The sequence below is a fragment of the Plutella xylostella genome, chromosome 13, assembly GCF_932276165.1.
Source record: "Plutella xylostella chromosome 13, ilPluXylo3.1, whole genome shotgun sequence".
NCBI classification, from domain to species: Eukaryota; Metazoa; Arthropoda; class Insecta; order Lepidoptera; family Plutellidae; genus Plutella; species Plutella xylostella.
This window is the reverse complement of record NC_063993.1, coordinates 5,572,211-5,593,430: the sequence shown is the minus strand read 5'-3', so window position 1 is coordinate 5,593,430 and position 21,220 is coordinate 5,572,211. Positions and strand designations below refer to the sequence as shown.

The following is a 21,220-nucleotide window of genomic DNA, read 5'->3' as shown; positions in this document are numbered from 1 at the left end:
ATAAGTCATTGAAGTATAAATAATAAATAATGCATATAATTAATTCCAAACAATTCACATTCATATAATTAATATGTTTGCATAACTTAATATTATCCAAACATTAATAAAATTGTAAACCACTTTCTGGAATCATGTTCGGAATCCCGATTCGAAAATTTGGAAGCGCAAAAAATATAATCGAATAGCCCTGTTGACCGATACAATAACCAATGCATGTCCTGATTGCATTTCCGTATTTATACTGTGTACTGAACGAACCACGTTTAAAAGCTTTTCATGTACGCCCGAGGTGACACAGGAATTTAATCTGCATAATGAATTGTGGATTTACGTTTTATACACTTGATTCGGTCGACTAATTCGTTTTAACCCGTGTTAAAGGCCTCGCCGAACTGTACATGATAATGGCAAAAGCCAATAAGCTTCCCATTTAATTTACATTAACGGCTTTGACTATTCAAAGCTCAAGTATGCCCAAAACCCTTCACTGTAAAACACTTTGCATGTTATTATGAAGCTGACTGTACTATTGATATCTACAAGACGATGACGACTGTACACTAAAGTGGCAAGTGACAGGAGCAGCGTGAACCCAACAACAATGGTATAGGAATAGCGTGTTGATACGTTATATTTAGACGCACCGCTGTCGACGAGAGTTTTCCCCATTCGATTATGTTTGGGTTGACGAGTTGTCGAGTTGTCGACCCGCGGCGCACAGTGGGCCTGTGAGAAAATTATAGACATACAGTATTTTCATAAAATAATGTGAATTTCTCGTTCTTAATATTTGCGTGTTGCCAGTGATGACTTACGGAGCCGAGACGTGGTGCTTCACCAAAGGGCTTATCCACAAGCTCAGAGTTGCTCAACGTGCTATGGAAAGGGCTATGTTAGGCGTGTCCCTGCGAGATAGGATTCGTAATGAAGAAATCCGCAGGAGAACTAAAGTTACCGACATAGCCAAAAGGATTAGCACGCTGAAGTGGCAATGGGCTGGCCACGTAGCCCGCAGAGCCGACGACCGCTGGAGTAGAAAGGTTCTGGAGTGGAGACCCCGTGTCGGCAAACGGCGTGTCGGTCGCCCCCCAACCCGTTGGTCTGATGATCTGCGGAAGGTAGCGGGAAGCCGCTGGATGCAGATGGCGGGTGACCGTTTGGGGTGGCGATCGTTAGGAGAGGCCTATGTCCAACAGTGGACTACAGAAGGCTGAGAGAGAGAGAGAGAGAGAGAATATTTGTCTAATTCATAAGTTTAATGTGCGGGTATGCACTCTCTTTTCGATTGACGCTAACTTATTTTTAGCAAGGTAAACTTTATTAACTCCTGTATTAGGTAATTTCCAATGAGCTGACAACCTTAAGTTTAATGTTTTCCAAGTCTATTACGTCTAATATTAGATGTAGCGTGCCCACTGTGCACTTTCACACTAATGTGCCGAATTCCTTTAGTCGCTGGCGACAGAATCGTTCACTGCTGTGTTCTGCTTCACACGTGAAGGTATGTTTTCTATTATTTTCCGTGTTTACCCTCCAATTTTCCACTCAAACATAATCTTACTTTTCTTTTAAACGACTTTATAAATGCGACTCAACTACATTTTCTTAAACCACAAAGTTTCATAAATGCGTCTTAGTTTCTCCCCCAGTTTCCAAATACAGTTTGTTATTCCGTAAAGCCGGCACTGTCTGGAGCCGTAGCAGCGGGCGGGACAAATCGATTACATTAGAAAAATAGCGAAATAAAATAAATAAAAAGTCCTCGGTCGGGCCTCGCTCTGTCAGCTACAGGCGCTACGTGCGCTGAAGTTTCCACTACTTACTCTACTCGCCGACTACTATTAGTTATTCTGTGGCCGTGGTTTAGTTAGCTACAGCTTACTCGTGTAACAGGCTACAGTAAGTTATGCTTATTTTGAAGAGACTCCTGCGGCTGACTTTGTTCTAGGGTTAAATTGGGTTTCCTGCTGTAAAATACTTGAACGATTTTAAGTTTCAACGATAATTATTTTTTTCATGGAAGTGCATCAGTTGGGTTTTGAATAGAGCTCTGAAAATGTGCATAAAAAGTAATCTGTGATATTTGAATTAATAACCAACAATGTTTTTCCCACATAAATTAATTTACGGTGATCAGGTATAATTAATTTCTATCTATATTCAGATCTTTAGTATTTATTAACTTTCACATGTAACTGTTGTTATTGAAGCAACCAAATATTAAGGAACCATAATAATAACTAATCGAACGTTCTTACAACTCAACTTCGTGATAAAATGTTCTCCGATCTACTTGGGTTTTAATTGGATCTAAATTGGAATAGACGTTGGCGTCAGGAGATAGTGAACCAAATACCCGGGCCACGTCCAATAACTGACGACGTTATTAATTTCTAACAACATTGTTATGAAGAAGCTCACTGAAAAAAAAAATTTTTGCTACTCATGAAGCTGTTAAATCTAGAAGTCTATTTATTAGCTACACTTGAGTAACCGAAGTAGTTAATTGATAGAAAAACTGCTCTATCTAATAGGTATAGCCGAGTGTAGCTCAAAATGCTTCTTTCCAATTTTTCTTGTCAGCTCTAATTGTTACACATTCTTCGTGGATTGGCAATTATGTTCTTGTAATTAGACATCTAATCTAGGCATCAGTCTTTATGCCATTCTGTCTGTTTTTTGTGCTATATTTCGATTTTAATTGTATTATCATCGACCTATAATCGTCCACTACTGGATACCGCCATTGCCTCTCAAATAAATTTTTAATCACCTAACCATCTAACCTAACTAAGTTTAGTTACTTAAAAATGTTTGTAGTTCAAGTAACGTATAACTAGTAATAGTTTCATTTTCGAAAATCGTTTATAATTTATTTCCCGTTTAGTTCCGTCCCGCAAAGCTTCGACATTTTAGACTCCAATTCATGTGCTCTTGAGAAATTGATTTTGAGTCAAAGACGGGCTCATTGTCGATATCGAGTTGAAGGCGATTTCAAGTGGTTCTCAGGGAATGTATTATCGGGGAATCGGTCGGGACCCGCTTGAAATCTTCCCCCTGTTTACTACAAACACACGCTCGCATGACGGTTTGAGCACGGGATATTGTTTTGAAACGGGCCTGCATAGATTACACATATGATGATACACCTCCAGCCAGTGGCGGATTTACAAATTTGCCGCCCGTAGGCCATTAATATTTTGCCGCCCCTACTGAATTTTGAAATTCAATACGTTAGTTTAATTCCGTTATTAGTACGATTGTGAACGTAATCATATTTCTGTCATTTAGGGCGGATTCGACCAACGTCGAGTAACTTTTTACTCACGAGTAAAGTACTAGTTACTCGCGAGTAAGCAGATTTTGCATTCTACCAAACCTGAAACCAAGATAAGTAGCTTATCCCAAGAATAAAATGTTATACCGCCAAAATTGACCGTGTAACGAGCTTATCCGAGAGTAATTTTGTAATGGCGGCAGCACATCAGCTGATTAGAAAACCGTCATAATGACATATAAACACATATGTCAAAACATAAACAAAAGTACGTTTAAAGGCAAAGTCTCCGAATAACAACAGCGAATAAAATATTAAAACATAAACAATTTCATACTTTTATAATCCATTCAAACTAAGTTGGCATGTCATTTCTATTGCATGCTTTGAAACGCAGCTATTTTTATTTTAGTTGCATTACAGTTTCGTTCCTCGTTCATTCAATTTAATCATGGTATAACTTGGTAGAATGCAAATGTACTTATCCTGGATATTTACTCGCGTATAAATTTTATTCCGGCATAGTTATTCTCGTGTAACGTGATGTTTGGACGAATTCACCCTAAAGCGTAAAACATCTGTAACTTTTAAAAATCGATTTTCAGCAAACTTATTGTCTAAGAACACTCTCCCGTAGAACACATGTGATACAAAAATAAACTAAATCGGTTCATTCGTTTAGCCCCCCTACTCTTGAAAGGCAATGTATTGCGTCTGTCTTTCGTTGTTAGAATCTAAATGTTGCCAACGCAAGACAGACGCAATACATTGCCTTTCAAGAGTAGAGGGGCAGCGGTGTGCAATGCGAAGTGCTATCCAAGTTTGGATAAATAATAATATGCTCCAAATTCTGTTTTCGCAGTAGCAAAGATAGATATGTATGTAATGATCCAGGATCCGGTTTTATCGAAATATTACAAAGCATTTATTAATCGTTTTCGTATTTTATAATAGTAATTTATACATGGATGGTACAGATGATACACGTATAATTAATTATAAAAAAACTACTTATTTGCCAAATTTGCCGCCCCTCTCAATCTGCCGCCCTAGGCACTGGCCTTTTTGGCCTATAGGTAAATCCGCCACTGCCTCCAGCGCAAACAGTTTCATCTTATATTTGCCAAATTTGCCGCCCCTCTCAATCTGCCGCCCTAGGCACTGGCCTTTTTGGCCTATAGGTAAATCCGCCACTGCCTCCAGCGCAAACAGTTTCATCTTAATTCCTAAGGCCCACTTGCGTGGATCACAGGGTTAAAAATATAAACTCAGAGGTAACTAACTCAGGGTTAACTTTGTAAAATTTTAACCCGGACTTTTGATTGCGCTAATGGAAAATAACCCTGAGTTAGCTAACCTGACGTTTCTTTTTGCACTCTGTGAATCTATGTCCCGTTCCAGGCTGAAAGGGACCAAGTTTCTATTGCCGTAAAAAAACATTGTCTTCTATCTCGTTTTCACCTCACGTCTTTGGATAAAACTATCTCTCTCTATTTCCATTTTCGCAATTTTCGCTGTCAGTAATTTGTATTTTGTTTACAAAGTGTCATATTTGTGATTTCCTTGTAGATATACATTACGAAAATTATAAAAAATTGCAAAGAAACGGCGGTAGCTCAGTCGGGTAAACGCTCGCTTCTCACACAAAAGATGCGTGTTTGGATCCTAGCGCAGACATACCAATGAGTTCTTTGAAATTTAAGTACAATGTACAATGTGTGGCAACTTACTACCACACATTCTACTTACCACAAAACGTTCAAGAACCTTATCATAAGCAGCTCTCTTCAATCTAACCGTACCAGCAAGCAATACTCAACCAATAACAACAGCAAGTATTGATTTTATTGAACACATCGCGGTTTCAAGTTGTGCTTTAGATAACAGCAAAGATAGCCCTGTAAAGAGCTGTTTCTGGAAACAAAGAGGGAGTTCCGAAAATAACTGTTCAGCAAGCTCAAGCAAGCAGCAGCAGCGACCACCACCGTCACCGCGGCAGCTCGGAGAGGAGAGCCTCCGACAGCGCAGAAAAGGAACGAGTCCCCGTGCATTCCCAACGCCACGAGTATTTAAGTTAGCACGGCGCGTATAAGTAGGCTTATTTTCTGTAAATAAATTATTATTCTGTCCACTCTGAGTATTATTTCCTACCTACTCTACACAATATCTCCAAAAATGTATACCATAGCTCTTATGGTGAAAAAAACATCGTGATCTAAATGTGTACCCTAAAGTGCATTGTACTCTTTCAAAAGCGGCGATACGGCTCGCGACCTATCACGTGAGTACAAAAATGTACAGCGAAAAGTGGGTGAGTCACCTCTGAGTAACTACATTACAGTCATAGTCGTGAGCATATATTATGTATGTAACCACACCATCGTGCTCTTAATTTCACAAGTGGGACCATTTGCTAATTTGCTAGATAGGGGAAAAATATAAGAATGATAAGTTAATCATCATAATCAAACATTTCCAACGAATACAAGGATATTGATAAAAACCTTTTCTTTTGACGTAAGCCGGGTTAGCGTCTTAACCCTCCAATATTGGGGGGTTAAATATTTAAGAGTTTATCCCAAGGTTAGCGCTCATATTTCAGCGATGCAAGACAAATTAATAATCTAACCCTCCTTATGTCAAATATCTCCGAGTTAATTCGCTAACCCAGGTCTGCGCAAGTGGGGCTAAGACTCATAGGTAGAAGATAGATGAATGAGAGAATATTTCATCAATTATGAATGAAAGTGTTATGTTGTCCTGAAGTGGTCGTTCGTTCACCGATTATGAGTTTTATTTACATAATAAATACCTTTATATCTCAATAAACCCTTTAGGATAAATATAATAATATGCAAGCATGTATAAAAGGGGTGGTGGGCAGTGGGCACATCGTTTATCAAAGTCCTTCATGGCTTTCGAACGTGACAAGGGTTAATTATAAATCCCGTAAACAAACAAACGTATAAGTATAATGTATAAGAGCAAGTGTAGGTGCTTCAATACTAGTTACTCATATAGAAATTACCTACCCAAATTGATTAAAAAACGAATAGTTGAAGTTTGTTTGAGCTAAAATATAATGGATAGCTCGTGTTAGAAGCGTGGTTGCGTGTTGATTCGATTATCGAGTACTGACTGCGGCCAGCTTTGTTCATTCATTTAGTTATAACTCGCATGTACGAGTGTATGACACTCGCCGGAATAATTAGTTCGACCACTGGGCGCCTCATTGCCAATATGAACACTATTAATTTCAATAAAGTCTCTGTTCGTTCCTATCGATCGAAGAAATATATTTCTTCTGACTTATAAAATGAAGATCAAAGAGCACTTTATTTCTTTTAAAGTCTTAAATTGATCTTTTGCACTTTTATGGAGAAATAACTAGAGATATCAATAGATAGCTTAGAAATGCTTTTACTCGAAGAATTCTTTATTGCATTAGGTGTGCTAGAAATCTTTCAGAGCATGTTTCGCTATAAAAAGGAGAGAAGTCGTGCAGTTATTTGAAAATATTTTATTTTTAGATTTAAGTATAGTCAGCAGTCACCCCAAGCTCGCTTTTAGGCATTAAATATTGCGTTTTTGTCGGATATGTTGTTCCGAACAGCTGTCGGTCTATTTCCGTGACGAGGGGATACTTCTTAATTTATGCTCTGAGATGACTATTCCAAGCTTCGATCATGTTCCAAGTGATAACTATCAATGTGTTTTGAAACTTCAGAATTTATTATGCATTTTATAGCCAAGTTTATTGTAAAATATACGGTTATAGGTGGTACCTTGTTCTATCCGTGTGCCTTGACTCTAAATTAATTTAGAAGCAGTTGTTGATGACATGATGACACTTGATTTGATTTTATTGGTCGACAATAGATTGGCCGGTGACGAGAATGAATTGCTTGAAGAAATCAAATGGCAGCATTCTGCTGGAGCCAGTGGAGGCGAGTGCACCGCCCAACTACCCCTTGTACCCCGTGCAGCCGCCCTACAACCCCGAGGTCTGGGAGCGCGGGGGGGAGGCCGCGGGGAGGGGGCGCCGCTCGCTCTACGAGGGAGTGAACTGCGCGCGCGCACACTCGCCGCCGGTGAGCGATGCAGCAGTACCCGACTGCATACTGATTGCACGCAACAACTTTAATAACAATTCGTGTGATTAACGCCTCTACGTTAACAACTCAACAGTGTGGTGTGGTGTGTAACAACTAAAGCCCCGCGTTATATCAGTGCAGTGCCGTGCTTATTTATAAACCTCCGCATTTTATACCTATTTTGCCCAATAAAACTCGGATCAAAGCGGAAGGGAGCCCGGAATGCAAGACGCCGCGATCTATTTCCGGGCGCGGACGTCGGCCCTTCGCGCGTAGGCGCCGCTCACTCGTCACTGGAACATGCGCGAGCTCAGCCGCGGGGGCTCGCTCGTGGCGGCCACCATCGCCGCGCTGCACAGCCGCGCCGACCTCGAGCCCAAGAGCCGGCCGCCGCCCGCCCGCCGCCGCCGCGCCGAGCGCCCGCTCTCCACCGCCTCCGAGGCCTCCGAGCGCGACTCCACCTCCGTGCAGTCCAGCGAGGACCCGCCCCCACGACACAGTACGTAGCGCCGCGTGGCGCGGTGACACCGCCGCGAGCCACTGACGTAGCGTGACACTGGACTCATGCCAAACTGTAAATAGCGCGCTTGTCCGTGTCTCGTAGTGTAGTATTGTCGCGTGTGTCGCGCGGAGCCTCATGTCGGACCGCGAGTGCCTGACGGAGCCGTGGGACTCGGCGGACGAGGAGGAGCGCGCGGCGTGCGGCCTGCCCCGGCGCCTGCCGCCCGCCCTGCGCTCCGCCCTCTACGCGCCCGCCGGTGAGTGTCGCTCGAGGCTCCGTGCCGCCGCGCCGCCGTCGCCGCGCTATCTGACCGCTTTTCTGTGACAGGCGGCGACTCGGACAGCCCCGACGAGGCCACGCTCCGCTGCGCCGGCTGGAAGGACGGCGCGCCCTGCGTGCCCGCGCGCGCCGACTCCTCCGACACGGCGTCCTCCTCGTCCTCCAGCGAGGACGACTACGCGCCGGGCGACGACGCGCACTACCGCACGCTGACGCCGAGCCGCCGCCTGGACGGCTCCACGCGCCGCGACGACGACTTCAGGTGGATGCCGTCGGCCGACGCGGACGATGGCGGCGAACCCAAGTCGATGGAGAACCGGACGGAGGAGTACTCGTCGGCGAGCCTAGACAGGCGGCGGCGCCGGACGCCGAGCGACCGCAGCGACCGCGACCGCAAGACGCGCTCGTCGCTGTCGTCGAAGCCTCCGCAGCACCCGGCCAGCGTGCGCGCGTCGCCGCGCCCGCGCCGCCCGCGCGTGGAGGAGACGCCGCCCGACCTGCAGCGCCGCTGGAACTCGTACGAGCACTTCCGCTGGCCGGGCCCGGGGGGGCCGGGGGACGGGGGCTGGTGGCCGCCCGTGTGCTGGTGCCACGCGCCGCCGCCGCCCTGCTGCCCGCACGACCGCTCCTGGACGCACCACACGCCCACACCCACACATCGGAACAAGGTAGCATGTCGTTTCGGTGCTCCCATCACAATGCCTGGCTGCGTGCCTTCAGGCGAAGGACTAGGGCAATGACAATGCATTAGTGCAAATAGAATACGTTAGGTGACGCATATCGACATTGAGGCCAAATTAAACGCTGACCGAAGTCAAGGTTACTGCTCGTTTTTATGTGTGTTTTACTACCATTACGTTTACGGTTTCCACTAATCCCAACCATCTCTTCAACTTAAACACATCCACCTAACGCCCCTGTTATTTCCAGAACGATGCAGAAGACCGCGTGCGTCGGCTGGAGTCGGACAAGGAGAGTCTGCAGCTGCAGGTGCAGGTGTTGTCGGAGCAGGTGTCGGCGCAGAGCGACAAGATGGCCGACCTGGAGCGGGCGCTGATGGACACCCGGCAGCGGCTGGATGACGCCGAGCAGAGGCTGCAGAAGGTCAGTCAACTTCTTCTTCTTAGCGACAACAATCTAAAATGGCTTAATAGCATGCACTGGTGGCGGTCGTGAGCTCCTCAAGCGTACAGGTGTAGGCACGTTGGGCATGATATTAGGTGCAGCATCGTTTGTGGCGCTTCTCACAAGCAACTGACATTTTGTGCATCCAAAAATCCCCAACTGGCCATATGTGACCGACGTGTGTTAGTTAGTTTAAAATAACATTATAAAAACAAAGTAGCTGAACGAGTAGTACCTTCTCAGAATTTTGCAATCTATAGTGGAAACAAAACAGTTGAATTGATGAATGTTGTTTGGCCCATGACTTTTATTCGTGATAATAAGACCCCACATGAAAACATGATGTTGATGCAAATTAGGATAGCCGTAGGAGTTAAGATGTGTTCAAAAGGCTCGATTGATGGTTGTTAATACTGCAAAACTGATAATATTAGTTCTCAAAATGCTTGCACTTACAGCATATCAGCAATGTTCGAGTGTGCGTTTTCCCCGTGCATCATAAAGTTTACGTTTGGCGCCGTGCCACGCGCTATGAACGGGATTCTTTTAAAATTGGTTCGCGTCGATTTATAACAAATGTTACGCCTGCTTCATTTTAAACATGACTGTGTGTAGGTATATGTTGAATATGTTGCTCTGCGTATGGTATAAAATTGGCAGACGAAATTTAACTCTTACAACACATGAGCTAAGAATTAATTCAGCACAAAGTCATAAGTGTGACTTTGTTTATTTCATTCCATAAAAGGGATAATAATATTGTTATTTGATCCGTTGCGTAATTGGATACATTAACCGTTAGCCTTAGCACTTGATATTCTGTTCAAGCCAGTAAGTTTCTGTTAATCCGGAGAATGATAATTATTCAGTCTGGCTAAGTATTGACGTGATTGAAATAGAAACATGTTGTTAATTTGTTTAACAGTTCGTTAACATACTTTTACTTGCACAAAACTATTCAAAGAACTTTTGAATGTGCAAAAGTTTTTATAGCAGTTTTAGGTTTATTACTCGCTTCATAAATGTTCATTCTTCGTAAAGATTCCTTACATAAATGATTTAAAGTCTGCGTTTAATCGGATAACATTGCCTTTATCCCAAGCCTGTATAAAAATAGATGCCCTCGTTCTCTAACTAAGTACCTACATAAAATATGTAAAGCCAATAATGGTGTTAGAAAACAGATTACCTACCCGTTTCCGTTTTTTAGATAAGTAATTTTATTATTTATCCAGAATCCTGAATGGTAATATGATTTTAAAATGGAGTTAATACTGAGTCACTCTACATTTAAGTGTATACTGTATAACCTATTATTGGCTTTACATATTTTATGTAGGTACTTAGTTAGAGAACGAGGGCATCTATTTTTATACAGGCTTGGGATAAAGGCAATGTTATCCGATTAAACGCAGACTTTAAATCATTTATGTAAGGAATCTTTACGAAGAATGAACATTTATGAAGCGAGTAATAAACCTAAAACTGCTATAAAAACTTTTGCACATTCAAAAGTTCTTTGAATAGTTTTGTGCAAGTAAAAGTATGTTAACGAACTGTTAAACAAATTAACAACATGTTTCTATTTCAATCACGTCAATACTTAGCCAGACTGAATAATTATCATTCTCCGGATTAACAGAAACTTACTGGCTTGAACAGAATATCAAGTGCTAAGGCTAACGGTTAATGTATCCAATTACGCAACGGATCTTTATGATTGTCCTCTAAAATGTGTAATGTTATTTTTCATAGCACCACGACCAAAAGCGATCCCATTATCGCCACACGCAGGCCTAAAATACAATACCATTGATAGAAAATACGCGTAGTTCAGGGTAGCACAAAACCATATATATATATATTACATAGGTATATGCTACGCACAGTTTAGTCACCCATGTACACCTGTCCTAGATAAGAGGCGGTGGAAGTGGAAACTATTGAATAATCATGACACTGACTGTACGTAGGCGCGACTCTCTACGCAGGGGAATGTACAGTCGGAGGCACTGAACACTTTACTCTTGCAGTTTAAATATCACCCTTATGTCCCACGCATAATGAAGACTCTCCCTGTATCTTCTGGCACGTAATTTATGCAGAGTTCGTTTTGCACCATCATTCTTCTTGTTTGTACATTATTATGTTGTGAAAAGGGTTAGTTGAAATTGCTTCGGTACGTGTGTAGAGAACTTAATCATCATGAGCTTTTAAACAATAAACTATACGGCACATAGATATTCGCATGTCTGTTAGTACTAAAACGAATCGTGAAACATTGTAGTTAAAAAAAATGCGTTTCTAGGTTTTTTTATTGTTTAGTTTACATGATTTGAATCAAAAACATAAAAATGCCCTCAATAAATGTTATATGTGTATGTTGTATTTGAATGAAAGATAGTTTATACTCAGTTAACACTCTGGCTTTCTTAAATGATATACAGCATTGCTAAGTGCCGTGCTAGAATGCAAAACTGTGGGAGTCGGTATCACGCAATTTGTGCTGCGTGCGGGGACTTTTCATGATATCTCATTCTGTGCGTTGTATAGCAATAGCAAATATAGTTTATAGTGTTATGAGTATCAGACTACGAGAGAAAACTGTTGATTCAAGACATTTAATACCTATGCGCGAATAAATAATATTTTCTTGTGTACTTCTGTTATTTTTGGTAGCTAATACCTTTCAGGAGCTAGATGTAGATTTTATTAGCATATTTTTGTATTGATAATGAGCAATACAATGGTACCTACACCTTAAACTTCGTATGAAATTTATGGCTCGTACTTATTCTAAGATGAGATTTAGATGGTTCGTATCAACTGTTGAAGAGAGAAACAGCACAATAAGCTGTATTATTTATTATTAATTCTAGTAACCAAGCCGTCTGCGTGCACTCTCAATGCCAATGTGCGCGAGTGTCAATTACTCACGCGAAAGCAACTTTTATATGTATATTAAACACCTCTACACATTATATCTTACCGAACTGTTTTATGCGTAGCGTGTGAAATAGCGATGTGATTACTTAGGCACATAATTATACATAATACGTGTCTCATCAACCCACACTCATACATAAATGTATAAATAACATAACTTCCCCTGCCTGTCACTACAATTTCAGCATCAGCTTATGCTCCAGGTAAACTGTATTAAATAAATTGTGAAGGCGGAAACATGGTCTGGTTTATATAAAATCGGCCACAAATAGTGGTGAGTCACGGTGTCTGCTAGACTAATAAAACGGTTAGCTTATCGGCAAATTTACTCAAGCTCACCTACACTATTCCTGTGTTCCTTTCCGATGCTCGAGAATATTCACAAAACTTTCGCTGAATAACGAGTACAACAATATGTTTTGAGTTAATGTATGTATTTAGTTAATTACAGTTGCTGGATGACAAACCCTAGACTCCTAGACGTTAATAAGTCCATGTGTTTGTCACCCGTCTATAGTTAAATGATAGTTGTCTGGGGATAAGATTAAATCGAAAGTGAGACACTCGCATTTCTCTGTTCTTATTTGAGAATAATTTGATACATACATAAAACACATAGGTCGCGTTCCTACTCGTAATTACCTATATCGGAGTTTAGATATTGGTTAAAATCCTGAACATCATGTTGTAATCCAAATATCGTTAGTTGGCATCGTATCACTGAAATTCCTAATGTATTAATTAGTGAATACTACACGTTTGTCACCCAAAATTCAATTAAATGCTACCGTACGCTCCAGAATCACCCTTAAAACTTTGCCGTGCCACTATTGGCTAACTGGAGTATGAAACTTACCGCAGATTACAGTAAAGTTGACTTGATTGGCGTATTTCGGGCAGTAGCGGTTTATTATTGCCAACTCTGTGGACAAGTTGGGTAATTCCCAGTTTCAAATCGAGTTCCCGCTTGTTCTGAATGTAGCTACTATTACAACTTCCTCGCTGATGTAAGCTTTGTCAGGAATGTCAGAATTCGTATACCTGATTTAGGTAGTATCTAGGTATATAGAGTATTCAAGATTAAGCAAGCATTATTTGTAATAATATTATGCTTCTGAAGTAGGTACTTATAGTCATAGAAAATATTAAACGAACCGAAACACCCCGCAACAAGAAATGGCTACAAACATTATAGCTCGTGTGTTTGCTGACTTTATTGGCCGCTCGTTGAATCCGCTAAATAAATATTATCGAAGTAACAGCGGTATGGGCACTGAAAACAAACGCAAGCTATTTCCGAACCCGGGTCACTCTATATGAAGAAAAACGAAGTTTCGAAGCGCTGCTGCACGAGCCACAACTCTATCACGTTGTATTAAACGTACCAGTTACACGACAGATCCCGTTAGATCGTATTTCGTCAGTATAGAGTAACCCTCCTGTTCAACACGCTCAGCATATCGCAACACCCATTCACATGTCACTCTTCCTGATTTTACAAATCCCACCCTTATACTCTGCAGTTTAAGATTCGAAATAGAATAACATAAAAACCCTCGCTGAAACGCCAGATGCTATGCCCCTTTCATTAGCCGCTGTATGTACGCACGAAAAAATATAATAAGTTTAATCTTTGTTGATGGAATAGTTATTTCAGTTTGCCGCTATTGGAAACGGGAGTTTTTTTGGACATGTTAAAAGCCTGTTGCTGAATTATGTTTACGTTGCCCCAGATTTTAGCGTGCGGGATGCTTTTTTAGATTTGTTTTTATATTAAGATTTCACTATTGATTAGTGTTGATGTACATTTTAGTATTGGTAGTTTATACTATGTGTTAATTCTAGCTATTAGCCAATATTTTTTTTTTTATTTTTTTTAATAGTCTATATATTTTCCCCCTGCTGGGCAAAGACCTCCCCTTTAATTTTCCACTCATCCCGATCCAATGCGGCTACCTCCCAATCCGGCAAATATTTGATGAGGTCGTCCTGCCACCTTCTTCTCGGCCTGCCTCTCCGCCGGCGCCCGTCGCCCGGCACCCACTCGGTCGCTATCTTGGCCCACCGGTCCGGGTGCATTCGGCAGACGTGGCCGGCCCAGTTCCACTTGAGCTTCGCGGTCTCGACACCAACATCGATTATGCGGGTTTGGGAGCGTAGTGCGGTGTTCCTGACACGGTCTGTCAATTTTACACCTAGAATACTACGCTCCATCGCTCTTTAGCAGACCTTCAGTCTGGTCTTTTGATGTTCGGTCAGTGACCAAGTCTGTGCGCCGTAGCCGTAGGTTAGGACGGGCAAGATACACATGTCAACGAGTTTGCGCTTGAGTGACAGTGGAAGGTTGCCCTTCATCAGCTACTTCATAGACCAGTAGCTTTTCCAGGCGTTATCGATGCGTCTATCGATCTCCTTGTCTTGCCTGTTTTCGAATGAGACTAGCTGGCCTAAGTAAATGTACTCTTTGACATATTGACCTGACCGTCTACCGTGACCCTATGTTTCACGCTATAATATAATTTCGATTAAGTTAGTGAATGGGTATGCGAGCTGCATTTTCAACCGAAGTTACACTTTTTAATAACTACCTAATTATCTTACACACGGGATTTTTGATACGTGATGGTTGATGAATCTTCTTCAATCCCGCTACTCCTCCGAGGAGTCTGGGGCAGACACCAGACGCCTCCATCCTTCTCTGTCGTGGGCCAGCAAGTTGTGCTCTGGCCACGACTTCCCTTTCTCTGGTTGATGAATGGCGATCATTAAATTTAACGATACCTTCTGCTGTTAAGAAATAAGGATTAATTGTGTGTAGGTACTGTGATTGATATCGCCACATTCGTTTCGATGCTACTTTCTCACACGCCTAATTCGAACATACATTTTCATTCCAGGAGATGCTACAGCGCTCATCCCTAGAGACACAGAAGCTGGAGCTGCTATCGAAGCTCAGTGAGATGCGGCTGCGCGTGGCCGAGCGAGGCGTTCTGGAGCGCTCCCCGCCGCCGCCAGATGTCGCCACCCCGCTAGCGAGGCCTGTCGCACCCAGGGTATGTCATCACAAAAATGTAGTAAAGGCTTTTTGTACCTATATAGAAATAAAACGCAAACTTACCTACTATAAAACCTGTACTGGACATACTGGATATGCTTGAGGTGCGACTACGTCAGGCCGAGACATACTCTAGCCTACTTCGCCGCCGCCAGATGTCGCCACCCCTCTCGTCAGCCTCGCACCGAGGGTATGTAGTCATCTACTTAGCGTGTTGGTGACAAACACTACCTAGGAGATGCTACAGCGCTCATCTCTGGAGACACAGAAGCTGGAGCTGCTATCGAAGCTCAGTGAGATGCGGCTGCGCGTGGCCGAGCCAGGCGTTCTGGAGCGGTCCCCGCCGCCGCCAGATGTCGCCACCCCGCTAGCGAGGCCCGTCACACCCAGGGTATGTGGTCTTCTTAGCGTGTTGGTGACAAACCGTAAACTTGGAGAAGTTCTTGTCACCGTGGTGAAAGTATCAGCCACTCATATTGATCGTTCTGTATATGTATATGTCGCAGGCATCTGGTTGAATCTCCTGTTTGATTGAACCACTAGCCCGTTCATTGGATGGCGCTATTCAGTTGTATGACTAAAGGACAACTCGTCAAGTCGTTGATTGTAACGTTCAACGTCTTGACTGAACGTCATTCAGCGATGTCGTTGAATGGGATATAGTATAGCAACTTTGTAATGTCTGGTTAGGGTGAACATTACCAGACAAGAGTCAACAAAAAGACTATGTTACAAAGCTCTTATCTCACAAATTAACTAAACAATAACAATAAACGTACCTTCATATTGTTGTTCATAATTACCTATCCAGTTTCGCCACAATTTTTTCTTTGAAACTATCCGCCCGCGGCGTAATAATAGGTAAACCCATGTTGTCACACTATTTTAACACAAATAACGCACTTTAAAGGTAATTTATTTGCAAAAAACTAACAATATAGGTGCTTTTGTGTCAGCTGTTAGCTGTTAGACGCCATATTTGTTTTGGTTCACCACCTGACTGATTTTAAGTCAGCTAACTAGTTGGACGTTTTGTGACGCTTGTGCAATAAACGTTCGGCCTAGTCATACAACTAAGCAGCGTCATCCAATGAACGGGCTAGCGGTTCAATCAAACAGGAGATTAAACCAGATAAAAAAAAAAAAAAAAAACTAACTAAGTTACGTAAACGTCATCTGACTCAGCAATCATAAGGCCTGGGTCTCCTATTTTATGCTATATGCGGCGTCCGACTTTGACGTAAACGTTTCGATCAACTTCCTACGGCCTACCTACGGCGTCTTTTTTTTTTTATCTTTATTTATTTAATACATGTAAGATTACGCCAACGTCGGCGTGTGAGGGAGACCGCATCAGTACATTTCTATAGTGAGCATCGTGACGCGGCCTACGGCGTGACGCTGGACGCGACCTACGGCGTAAATAGGAGACCCGGGCCTAAACAATTAAACATAAGCATCGTCTAAAAATCGCCATGCCATAAGCCACAACAGTAGTTGTCATGTGTCGGCCATAAACCTACACTGGAATCCCGCTTCCCCATCGGCTATCGTTTCTTCAGCAGACACGACTATCCATATCCATAAGTTCTCACCATACCATAGTCCTTATATAAAATAAATTATGTACTTTATAAATTAATGTGTTTTCACAGACACCACCAGCGAACTACGGCCGTCAGATCGAGCGCAACACCCACATGTACTCTTCGCTTCCTCGCTCCTCGATACTGACCCCCGAGGCGCGGCTCGCGTTCGGTAAACAAAACAATATGGTGGTGGCGCGCGGCCGCGGACACTCCGTGCCTAACTTAGGTCTTTATACGGTTTCTGAACGCACGCTGTAGTTTTGTGTAATGTTTGTGATTTGTTTGTTGTGTTCTGCGCAGGTTTGTGAACGCACGCTGTAGTGGATGGTGTTAAGCTGCGTACAGACCGGCCCAACGAACGCCAACGAACGGATTACGTTGGCTTCGTTGCTGCAATCTGCACTGTATTATGTATGATAAATATCCATCGTTGGGATAACCGTTGGCGTTCGTTGGCCCGGTGTGTACGCAGCTTTATGCGTGCGGGTAAAGGACGAAAAATGGTGGACGGATTCGTGCTATCTCGCTAGTATTGGGGCTGTACACAGGGTGTTGCAAAAAGGGTATGAAGGGGGCTGAAACTATGCTGCAGATGTAGGTTTCGGCTTAGTATACCCTTTTTGCAACACCTGTATATTCGTACCTATTGCCATTTATCTATCCGCCATTTTTAAAATATTTCTTTATCCGCACGCACGCTGTAGTTGCTTGTGTGTTCATGTGTATTTTTTGTTTGGTTTATGTTAAAATATTTCCAACCGAACAGTTTCTGAATGCATGCTGATGTAAACGCTTTTTGTGAAAACTGGAGTCATAACCAATATGATATATATGTAAAAAATACTTATAATACGTATATATTTTTCGTTTGGCAACCATAAAATAAAGGTTTGTTAGCTTTTTGGTTATGTTATTTTTGTACATTTATGCATGTTTATACTTGGTTTCGGAATGCGTGCTTGCACCCTATACTTATTTGTAAAATAATTAAAATAAATGTGATGGTTTATGTACATGGTACATATATTACAGAAGTTTTTTTTTATATATTTTTTTCCTATTCATTTATGTAGCTCTGACTGTTGGCTTGGAATATGCTTTTTATGAAATCCGCTGATTGCAAATAAGTCCTATCTCAACTAATTAATAACTCAACAACCACTGGTATTCCAGCGGAGAAAGAAGAGAACAACCGAGGCAGTCCGTCGCCGTCGCTGCGGTCCATGGCGAGACTCGAACGCGCGCCGCCGCGCCTGTCGCACACGCCGCAACCACAGATCCCAAGGTGACTATGTATTACCAACCAGTTACATTACAGTCGGTATAGTAGGCCTACACACAGTTTTCGTTTTGCCCCTTACAAAGTGGCGCCTCTAGCGGAAACTCATAAATCTTTTACAAAAAAACTAGTCAAGAAGGTACATGCTTACATGCCAGAAGAAAAAACACCGTTTATGAAACGTATATAACTTAAAATTAGTCAAAATTTCCCGCTAGAATCATCATTTTGTATGTTTTCTTCATTTTCGTAAACCATGCAGCCTTTACTACACCTTTCTTTGTTTAGATAAAATAAAAGGTCATATAGAAACTGTCAATAAACCTCTTAACACATCCACAGACAAACAACAGACGTGAAACTCTGGGACACCGAAGAAACGTGCGCCTGGTTAGAAAGCATGGGCCTAGAAGACTATGTACCGGCCGCGCGCACTTGGCTCAACGCGACGCCCGACGCAAGAGGGGTTATAGCCGGGGCTAACGCGAGCACAGTCGAGAGGGAACTAGGGATCAAGCATCCTATGCATACGAAGAAGATTATGTTGGCGCTGGCTGATATGCAGGTGAGGTTTTTATGAGGAGTTTTAAGGGTTCATAGATTAGCGCATATTGCTATGAGTAGTAGCGCCCGAATATTGCAAACGTATTGTTTATTCCGTTCATAGGATTAGTTTTCACTATTATAAAGTGGTGTATCTCATACGCCAAGTATCAAGTGTACGTAGCGTATGCAGACGTCAAGTGATGCCTTTTATTCGCAAGTCTGCAATGCCTAGTTCAGTTAACCAAAGTGTCACCCCCCACCGCGCGCACTTGGCTCAACGCGACGCCCGACGCTAGAGGGGTTATAGCCGGGGCTAACGCGAGTACTGTCGAGAGGGAACTGGGGATAAAGCATCCTATGCATACGAAGAAGATTATGTTGGCGCTGGCTGATATGCAGGTGAGGTTTTTATGAGGAGTTTTAAGGGTTCATAGATTAGCGTATATTGCTATGAGCAGTAGCGCCTAAATATTCCATATTTATGTACGCGTTGTTCTTTTAGTAGCCATGAATAACATTGAGTTGTTAATATGCTTTTTACCGATTTTGTTCATCATAAGATCAGTTTTCGGTGGTAGGTGTACTAGGTATACCGTATACCTTACATGCCATGGAGCAAGTGCATTGCCGCATTTGGCGACTGTAGATAAGTGGTGCCCAAAATCCCCAAGTCCGGAATGTTCTGTTCAGTTAACCAAACTCTTACCCCCCACAGGGCACCCACAACGACCCGTACCTAACCGCGGCGGGCGCGCTCGACACGGGCTGGGTGGCGCGCTGGCTCGAGGACGTGGGGGTCAGCGGCGCGCGCGGGCCCGCCCTGGCGGCGCGGCTGGACGGCCGCTGTCTGCACCGCCTGGCTCACTCCGAGCTGCACCTGCACCTGCGCCTGCACCTGGCGCTGCCCGCGCTGTCTGTGCGCCGAGGTACGTGCTGCCGCTGACTAGAGGACGTGGCGCTGGCGGCGCGGCTGGACGGCCGCTGTCTGCACCGCCTGGCTCACTCCGAGCTGCACCTGCGCCTGCACCTAGCGCTGCCCGCGCTGTCTGTGCTCCGAGGTACGGTATATGGCAGAGAAATCTGACCCCTCTCAGAAAAAATGTTACTATGAGAGGAGGGTCAGTTTTCTCTGCATATGACCGTACGTGCCTGCCACTGGCTAGAGAACGGGGCTGCCGGCGGATGCAGAAGGATGGTTTGAAACTAAAGGCCGGTCGGCAAGCACAGAGAAAATCGAACGTTGACCTTTGCATCTACAATCAATTACAATCTCTGCCGCCGGCCATCAAGGTGTGCGAGCGTGAGGGCACTTTTACTGTGCGCGGAGACAAATATAAAAAGGGCAATATCCCGTTTTTGGATGTGGTTAGCGAGCGTGTTTTACACCAATACCCTTATTTTCTGAATCTTCCCGTAGGTACATGTTTATATCTTAAATCAACTCTCCCCTCTCCGCAGGCATCCAAGTCCTGCGCGACAACTCGTTCCGCCCGGACACTATGATCCGTCGCGCGGCCGACAACGGCGAAGACTTATCACCGTCGCAGATCGCGCGCTGGTCCTCGCACCGAGTCATGCAGTGGCTGAAGGAGATCGACTTGGCCGAGTATGCGCCTAATTTGAGAGGGGCCGGTGAGTGGAGTTATTTATGACTTATATGTATTATATATTACAAGAGTCGTATTAGTAAACCAAACTAGGTCAAAGATCGCAGGTCGTTTAGGTAGTCGAAGAACGTTACGTTCACTCTTTCTCTTAAGGAGTGCCACAAAAACCTATCCGTATCTAGCTACTACCGGGTAAGCACGTCGATCTATTAGAAGGCACTCCCATTGCAGATTGCTTGTATAACGTTTGATATTAGTATAAAAGCGATGATCCGTCGCGCGGCCGACAACGGCGAAGACTTGTCACCGTCGCAGATCGCGCGCTGGTCCTCGCACCGAGTCATGCAGTGGCTGAAAGAGATTGATTTGGCCGAGTATGCGCCTAACTTGAGAGGGGCCGGTGAGTGGAATCGCTTATGAGTTTTAAGGTGTATTGCAAAAGTCGTATAGTAAACTGAACGTAAATAGTAAAATGAACGGTCAAAGATCGCAGATATAAGTTTTAGGAAGTCAAAGAACGTCACGTCCATTCTTAGGCCTCTCTGCCACTCCCAAGGAGTGCCACCTGAAGCTATCTTCAGTCTTCTTCCGAATCTAACTACTACCAGCTAAGCACGTCGATCTATTAGAAGACACTGCCATTGCAGATTGCTTGTATAACGTTTGATATTAGTATAAAATCGAGGACCTGTCGCCGGCGCAGATCGCGCGCTGGTCCTCGCACCGAGTCATGCAGTGGCTGAAGGAGATTGATTTGGCCGAGTATGCGCCTAACTTGAGAGGGGCTGGTAAGTCGAACTGTGTTTAAATGCTCATTAGTGTAAGCTGAAAGGTGTTACTCGGTCCTCAACCCGCGGGCTCTCTGTAAACAAGGTATTAGTTTTAAGCCAATCAATCGATCATCACGATCACTCGTAA

The 21,220-nt window shown here is 43.5% G+C and overlaps 1 protein-coding gene across 5 annotated transcripts in view; it reads left to right on the top strand.

Annotated features, from left to right (window-relative positions):
- The window catches only part of LOC105398016 (liprin-beta-2), a 44,039-nt gene that overhangs the window by 17,792 nt on the left and 5,027 nt on the right, over nt 1-21,220 (top strand). Inside the window, exons 1-9 of one of the 5 annotated variants that reach the window (XM_048625163.1) lie at nt 7,127-7,873; nt 8,204-8,823; nt 9,086-9,259; nt 15,124-15,279; nt 16,937-17,096; nt 18,044-18,155; nt 18,492-18,714; nt 19,411-19,621; nt 20,154-20,327. In XM_048625163.1, the coding sequence (XP_048481120.1) occupies nt 7,675-7,873; nt 8,204-8,823; nt 9,086-9,259; nt 15,124-15,279; nt 16,937-17,096; nt 18,044-18,155; nt 18,492-18,714; nt 19,411-19,621; nt 20,154-20,327 (2,029 nt within the window). In that variant the 5' untranslated portion in view covers nt 7,127-7,674. Of the gene's footprint in view, nt 1-7,126; nt 7,874-7,903; nt 8,133-8,203; nt 8,824-9,085; nt 9,260-15,123; nt 15,280-16,936; nt 17,097-18,043; nt 18,156-18,491; nt 18,715-19,410; nt 19,622-20,153; nt 20,328-21,220 lie in introns of those variants that run through there. The other 4 variants (XM_048625164.1, XM_048625162.1, XM_048625165.1 and 1 more) reach the window with 4 other exon arrangements.